This window comes from Lepus europaeus, unplaced genomic scaffold (assembly GCF_033115175.1).
Source record: "Lepus europaeus isolate LE1 unplaced genomic scaffold, mLepTim1.pri SCAFFOLD_30, whole genome shotgun sequence".
Taxonomy (NCBI): Eukaryota; Metazoa; Chordata; class Mammalia; order Lagomorpha; family Leporidae; genus Lepus; species Lepus europaeus.
In genome coordinates, this window is record NW_026909177.1 from 5,215,901 (window position 1) to 5,224,385 (window position 8,485).

Genomic DNA, 8,485 nt, shown 5'->3' on the forward strand with positions numbered 1-8,485 from the left:
AACTGGTTCTCATACAAAGCTAAGCTGGCATCAATCACCCTCGTCACAATGGCTTAGAAAAGCATCAGGTTTCCAGTAGAGAAACTATTCTAGGAAAGTCAGTCAATCTTGTGAAAGTTTCACAGCTGTAAAACCAGGCTAAGACTACAACGACCGTGAAATCTGAGGAGATCAGATGAACCAGTAGATTCCCAGCCATAATGTGAGACGGGAAGGTCCTCATGCAGCATATGCTCCCTGGCTCCGGGAAAGCTTCATGTGCATAATACAGAAGTAGTTGAGAAAGGAAACTGGAGACGCTCAGCTGTTTCCATTGTGTCCTAACTGTTAAACTTCAGGGATGGTGTGATCCATCAGGCTTTTCATAATGCTTGGCGCCATCCGTTTAATAATATGTTCAAAGATAAAAGCAGGCATGATTGTGACGGTAACTACAGTCCCAGATGTTGATAGTATGTCTGCAATTTGAGAGTCCTTCAATCCAATGACGTTCTGGCCGTTGATCTCACAGATGTTATGTTCCGTGAGAAGACCGTTTCTGGCTGCAGAACTATCTTTCACTATGGATGTTACTTTCCCATTTTTAAAGATAAAGCCAACGTTTCCAGTACTGTCCTTATGCATAGTAATTGTCCGCTCAAAAGGCCTGTCACGAATGGTCATTGTGATCTTCTCTCCAAAAGCCTGTTTGAGCACCTTGTGAGCTTTATCAGAGCTCCAGCCTGCACAGTTTTCACCATTGATCTGGAGTACCTGGTCGCCAAATCTCAAACCAACCAATGAGGCTGGAGAATTTGCCTGGACTAGCTGAACAAATATACCATTATCTATTGATTTAAGCCTGAGTCCAATTTTTCCATCTTGATCCTTACATAAAATGACTTGACGAATCCCTTGTTTAATTTCTGCTCTGCGAATCCCAACATCATTTCCAGTTACAGGAGCCACCATATAGTTCATACTGGAAGGTCTTGCTACCAACTGCCCCTGAAGTGGTGCTCCAGAGACCATCACCAGATTTGCATGTATTTCTTCTTCATTTAAACTCAGGCCCATGTATTGAGAAAGTTCCGGATACAGTTTAGGATAAAGATTTCCATCTTGAGAGATGGGAGCAGAAGCTTCTGACAAAATTGCTGGGTTGGCAGGGTTTGCAGAAAAAGCAGTCTGAGCCTGAATTACTTTGTCTACCTTCAAGTCTTCAAGAGATGGATAGAGAGACATTTTTCCTGATTTATCTAGACCACAAGGACTCGCTCCCCGCTGCCACCGCCTCGAATACAGCTAGCGACTTCCGAGACCTGAGAAAAGGAGAGCAGCGCGCGCGTGCGAGGACCGCCCACCAGGCGCATCACAGCACCGCTCCCCCTGTGTTTTCCTCACTTCCTCTAGCTTTCTCCCTAGAAAATACGAATGTGTGGAGCTTGTGTCACCATGTGGAAGCTGTTAGTGTTTCCAAGCACAAAATTAAATGTTCCCTTATAAAAAAAATTCAAAACAATAAAGTTCATCAATTATATCCAGAAAACACAAACACAGAGGCTGTCTCAATATGTGGGATTGAGTTAGCCAAAACACAACCGGATAATTATGGTTTCATCGAGTCATATCCATACAAAGTGGTGTGGAATTCATATACAATGGACACAAACAATCACAGTAAAAATGGTTTTGAAGAAAAGCAAAGTCTTTCCGTTAGGCAAGTGCATAAAATGTCATCTATACAAACAGAAATATCATGTTTGTTTCCTGCAGTTCCTTGAGCTTTCTCCCTACAAAATACATATGTGTAGAGCTGTTGCCTCCATGTGCAGTCAACTAGTGTTTCCCAGCACAAAAGTCATATCCGGACAAAGTGGTGTGGAATTTATATACAATACACACAGACAATCACAGTAAAAATGGTTTTGGAGAAAAGCAAAGTCTTTTCATAAGGCAAGTGCATAAAATGTCACCTACACAAACAGAAATATCATGTTTGTTTGCCGCAGTTCCTCAAGCTTTCTCCCTAGAAAATTCGAATATATAGAGCTGGTGTATCCATGTGGAAACAATTAGTTTTTCCAAGCACAAAATTCAATGTTCCCTGATAAAAAACATTTAAATCAATAAAGTCCATCGATAATATCCAGAAAACACAAACACAGAGGCTGTCGCAACATGTGGGATTGAGGTAGGCAAAACACAAACGGACATTTCTGGTTTCATCCAGTCATATATGGACAAAGTGCTGTGGAATTCGTCTGCAATGGACACAGACAATCACAGTAAAAATGGTATTGGAGAAAAACAAAGTGTTTCTGTTAGGCAAGTGCATAAAATGTCACCTATACCAACAGAAATATCATGTTTGTTTGCCGCAGTTCCTCTTGCTTTCTCCCTAGAAAATACGAATGTGTAGAGTCGGTGTCTCCATGTGGAACCAATTAGTGTTTCCAAGCACAAAATTAAATGTTTCCTTATAAAAAACACTTAAAATAATAAAGTTCCTCGATAATATCCAGAAAACACAAACACAGATGCTGTCCCAATATGTGGGATTAAGTTAGCCAAAACAGAACCGGATATTTCTGGTTTCATCCTGTCATATCCTGACAAAGTTGTGTGGAATTCATATGCAATGGACTGGGAACATCACAGTAAAAATGGTTCTGAAGAAAAGCAAAGTTTTTCGTTACGCAAGTGCATAAATTGTCACCTATACAAACAGAAATATCAGGTTTGCTTGCTGTAGTTCCTCTAGCTTTCTCCCCAGACAATACGAATGTGTAGAGCTGGTGTCTCCATGTGGAACCAGTTAGTGTTTCCAAGCACAAAATTAAATGTTCCCTGACAAAAAACTTTTAAAACAATAAAGTCCGTCGATAATATCCAGAAAAAACAAACACAGAGACTGTCGCAACATGTGGGATTTTGTTAACCAAAACACAACCGGATATTTCTGGTTTCATCCAGTCATATCCAGACAAAGTGATGTGGAATTTGTATGCAATGGACCGAGAAAATCACAGTAAAAATATTTTCGAAGAAAAGCAAAGTATTTCCGTTAGGCAAATGCATAAAATGTCACCTATACAAACAGAAATATCATGTTGTTTCCCGCAGTTCCTCTTGCTTTGTCCCTACAAAATACGAATGTGTAGAGCTGTTGTCTCCATGTGGAACCAAATAGTGTTTCCCAGCAGAAAATTAAATGTTCCTTGATAATAAACATTCAATAAAAGAAAGTCCGTCGATAATATCCAGAAAACACAAACACAGCGGCTGTCGCAATATGTGGGATTAAGTTAGCGAAAACACAACCGGATATTTCTGGTTTCATCCAGTCATATCCTGACAAAGTTGTGCGGAATTTGTATGCAATGGACCGGGAACATCAAAGTAAAAATGGTTTTCGAGAAAAGCAAAGTTTTTTCATTAGGCAAGTGCATAAATGTCACTTATACAAACAGAAATATCATGTTTGTTTCCTGCAGTTCCTTGAGCTTTCTCCCTACAAAATACAAATGTGTAAAGCTGGTGACTCCATGTTGAACCAACTATTGTTTCCCAGCACACAATTAAATGTTCCCTGATAATAAACATTCAATAAAATAAAGTCCGCCGATAATATCCAGAAAACACAAACACAGTGGCTCTCACAATATGTGGGATTGAGTTAGCCAAAACACAACTGGATATTTCTGGTTTCATCCATCATCTCCGGAGAAAGTGGTGTGGAATTTGTATACAATACACAAAGACAATCACAGTAAAAATGGTTTTGGAGAAAAGCAAAGTCTTTTGCTTCGGCCAGTGAATTAAATGTCGTTCTATACAAACAGAAATATCATGTTTGTTTGCCACAGTTCCTCTAGCTTTCTCCCTATAAAATACGAATATGTAGAGCTGGTGTCTCCATGTGGAACCAATTAGTGTTTCCCAGCACAAAATTAAATGATCCCTGATAAAAAACATTCAAAACAATAAAGTCCATCGATAATATCCAGAAATCATAAACACAGAGTCTATAGCAATATCTGGGATTGAGTTAGCCAAAACACAACCGGATATTTCTGGTTTCAGCCAGTCATATCCGGACAAACTGGTGTGGAATTCGTATGCAATGGACCGAGAAAATTATAGTAAAAATGGTTTTGGAGAAAAGCAAAGTCTTTTCTTTAGGCAAGTGCAAAAAATGTCATCTACACAAACAGAAATATAATGTTTGATTGCCCCAGTTCCTCTAGCATACTGGCTAGAAAATACGAATGTTAAGAGCTGGTGTCTCCATGTTGAAACAATTAGTGTTTCCAATCACAAAATTAAATGTTCCCTGTAAAAAACATTCAAAGCAATAAAGTCCATAGATAATATCTAGAAAACACAAACACACAGGCTATCACAATATCTGGGATTGAGTTAGTCAAAACACAACCGGATATTTCTGGTTTCATCCATTCATATCCAAACAAAATGGTTTGGAGTTCGTATTAAATGGACCAAGAAAACCATAGTAAAAATGGTTTTGGAAAAAAGCAAAGTCTTTCGTTAGCCAAGTGCATCAAATGCCATGTACACAAACAGAAATATCATGTTTGTTTGACCCAGTTCCCCTAGATTTTCCCTAGAAAATATGAATGTTTACAGCAGGATTCTCCATGTGTAAACAATTAGTGTTTCCCAGCATAAAAATAATGTTCACTGATAAAAAACATTCAAAACAATAAAGTCCATCGATGATATCCAGAAAACACAAACAGAAATACTTTCACAATATCTGGATAGAGTTAACCAAAACACAACCGGATATTTCTGGTTTCATCCACTCATATCCCCACAATGTCATGTGGAATTTGTATGCAATGGACTGAGATAATCACAGGAAAATTGGTTTTGGAGAAAAGCAAAGTCTTTTCATTAGGAAAGTGCATAAAATGTCATTTATACAAACAGAAATACCATGTTTGTTTGCCGCAGTTCCTCTAGCTTTCTCCCTAGAAAATACAAATGTGTAGAGTTTGTGTCTCCATGTTGAACCAATTAGTGTTTCCCAGCACAAAGTTAAATGTTCCCTGATAAAAAACAATCAAAACAATAAAGTCCCTCTATAATATACATAAATGACAAAACAGAGGCTTTCACAATATTTCAGATTGAGTTAGCCAAAACACAACCAGATATTTCTGGTTTCATCCAGTCATATCCAAGCAAAGTGGTGTGGCATTCGTATGCAATGGACCGAAAAAATCACAGCACAAATATTTTTGGAGAAAAGCAAAGTCTTTTCTTTAGGCAAGTGCATAAAATGTCAACTATACAATCAGAAATATCATGTTTGTTTGCCGCAGATCCTCTAGCTTTCTCCCTAGAAAATACGAATGAATAGAGCTGGTGTCTCCATGTGGAACCAACTATTGTTTCACAGCAGAAAATTAAATGCTCCCTGATTAAAAACATTCCAAACAATAAATTCCATCGATAATACCCCGAAAACACAAACACAGAGACTTTCGCAATATCTCAAATTGAGTTAGGAAAACACAACCTGATATTTCTGGTTTCATCCAGTCATATCCGGACAAAGTGGTGTGACATTCGTATAAAATGGACATAGACAATCACAGGAAAAATGGTTTTGGAGAAAAGCAAAGTCTTTTCCTTGGGCAAGTGCATAAAAAGCCATCTATACAAACAGAAATACCATGTTTCTTTTGCGCATATTCTCTAGCTTTCTCCATAGCAAATACGAATGTGTAGATCTGGTGTCACATGTAACCAATTAGTGTTTCCAAGCACAAATATAAATGTTCCGTTATAAAATACATTCAAAACCATAAAGTCCGTTCATAATATCCGGAATAAACAAAGAAAGAGGCTGTAGCTATATGTGGGATGGAGTTAGCCAAAACACATCTGGATATTTCTGATTTCATCCAGTCTTATCCGGGCAAAGGGGTGTGGCATTTGTATGCAACGGAGCAAGAAAATAAAAGTATAAATGGTTTTGGAGAAAAGCAAAGTCTTTTCCTTAGGCATGTACATAAAATGTCATCTATACAAACAGAAATATCATGTTTGTTTGCCACAGTTCCTCCAGCTTTCTCCCTAGAAAATACGAATGTGTAGAGGTGGTGTCTGCATTTGAAACCATTTTATTTTTCCAAGCACAAAATTAATTGTTCCCTGATAAAAAACATTCAAAACAATAAAGTCCATCGATAATATCCGGAAAACACAAACACAGAGGCTGTCACAATATCTACGATTGAGTTAGCAAAAACACAACCAGATATTTCTGGTTTCATCCAGTCATATCTGGACTAAGTGGTGTGGAATTCGTATGCAATGGACACAGACAATCACAGGAAAAATGGTTTTGGAGAAAAGCAAAGTCTTTTCGTTAGGCAACTGCATAAAATGTCATCTGTACAAACAGAAATATGATGTTTGTTTGCAGCAGTTCCTCTAATTTTCTCCCTAGAAAATATGAATGTGTAGAGCTGGTATCTCCATGTGGAACCAATTAGTGTGTCCCAGCACTAAATTAAATGTTCCCTGATAAAAAACATTCAAAACAAGACAGTATGTCGATAATATCCGGAAAACACAAACAGAGAGGCTCTCACAAATCTGGTATTGGGTTAGCCAAAACAAAACCGGATATTTCTGGTTTCATCCGGTTATATCCTGAATAAGTGTTGTGCAACTCGTAGGAAATGGACCAGGAACATCACAGTAAAATGGTTTTGGAGAAAAGCAAAATCATTTCGTTAGGCAAGTGCATAAAATGTCATCTATAGAAACAGATATACCATGTTTGTTTGCCGCAGTTCCTCTGGATTTCTCCCTAGAAAATACAAATGTGTAGAGCTGGTGTCCCCATGCGGAACAAATTAGTGTTTCTACGGTACAAAATTAAATGTTCCCTGATAACAAAATTTCAAAACAATAAAGTCCGTTGATAATATCCAGAAAACACAAACACAGAGGCTGTAGCGATATCTGGGATTGAGTTAGCCAAAATACAACCAGATATTTCTGGTTTCATAAAGTCATACCGGGAAAAACTGATGTGGAATTCGTATGCAATGGACCGAGAAAATCACAGCAAAAATGGTTTTGGAGAAAAGTAATGTCTTTTCATTAAGCAAGTGCATAAAATGTCATCTATTCAAACAGAAATATCATGTTTGTTTGCCACAGTTCCTCCAGCTTCCATCCCAGAAAATACGAAATCGCAGGGCTGGTGTCTCCATGTGGAATCAGCTAGTGTTTCCCAGCACAAATTTAATGTTCCCTGATAAAAACATTCAAAACAATAAAGTCCATCGATAATATCAAGAAAACACAAACACAGAGGCTGCAGCAATATCTGGGATTGAGTATTCCAAAACACAATCGGATATTTGTGGTTTCAATCAGGCATATCCGGACAAAGTGGTGTGGAATTCATATACAATGGATCGAGAAATCACAGTAAAAATGGTTTTGGAGAAAAGCAAAGTCTTTTCCTTCTGCAAGTGCATAAAATGTCAACTATACAAACAGAAATGTCATGTTTTTTTTGCCGCAGTTCCTCTAGCTTTCTCCCTAGAAAAGACGAATATGTAGAGCTGGTGTCTCCATGTGGAACCAATTAGTGTTTCACAGCACAAAATTAAATGTTGCCTGATAAAAAACATTCTAAATAATAAAGTAGGTCAATAATTTCCAGAGAACACAAACACAGAGGCTGTCGCAATATCTGGGATTGAGTTAACCAAAACACAACCGGATATTTCTGGTTTCAGCCAGTCATATCCGGACAAACTGGTGTGGAATTTGTATGCAATGGACCGAGAAAATCACAGTAAAAATGCTTTTGGAGAAAAGCAAAGTCTTTTCATTAGGCAAGTGCATAAAATGTTATCTATACAAACAGAAATATCATGTTTGTTTCCTGCAGTTCCTTGAGCTTTCTCCCTACAAAATACAAATGTGTAGAGCTGTTGTCTCCATGTGGAGTCAACTAGTGTTTCCCAGCACAAAATTAAATGTTCCTTGATTATAAACATTCAGTAAAATAAAGTCCTTCGATAATATCCAGAAAACACAAACACAGTGGCTCTCGCAAAATGTGGGATTGAGTTAGCCAAAACACAACCGGATATTTCTAGTTTCATCCAGTTATATCCGGACAAAGTGGTGTGGAATTTATATACAATACACACAGACAATCACAGTAAAAATGGTTTTGGAGAAAAGCAAAGTCTTTTCGTAAGGCAAGTGCATAAAATGTCACCTACACAAACAGAAATACCATGTTTGTTTGCCGCAGTTCCTCTAGCTTTCTCCCAAGAAAATACGAATATATAGAGCTGGTGTATCCATGTGGAACCAATTAGTGTTTCCAAGCACAAAATTCAATGTTCCCTGATAAAAAACATTTAAATCAATAAAGTCCGTGGATAATATCCAGAAAACACAAACACAGAGGCTGTCGCAACATGTGGGATTGAGGTAG

The 8,485-nt window shown here is 37.9% G+C and overlaps 1 protein-coding gene across 1 annotated transcript; it reads right to left on the minus strand.

Moving 5' to 3' along the window:
• Positions 1-267: 267 nt before the first annotated feature.
• LOC133754903 (syntenin-1-like) lies at positions 268-1,253 on the minus strand. Its single transcript, XM_062185249.1, has one exon. It carries the CDS (start codon positions 1,222-1,224, stop codon positions 328-330), a length of 897 nt encoding a protein of 298 aa, XP_062041233.1. The 5' UTR covers positions 1,225-1,253; the 3' UTR covers positions 268-327.
• Between the last annotated feature and the right edge of the window lie 7,232 nt (positions 1,254-8,485).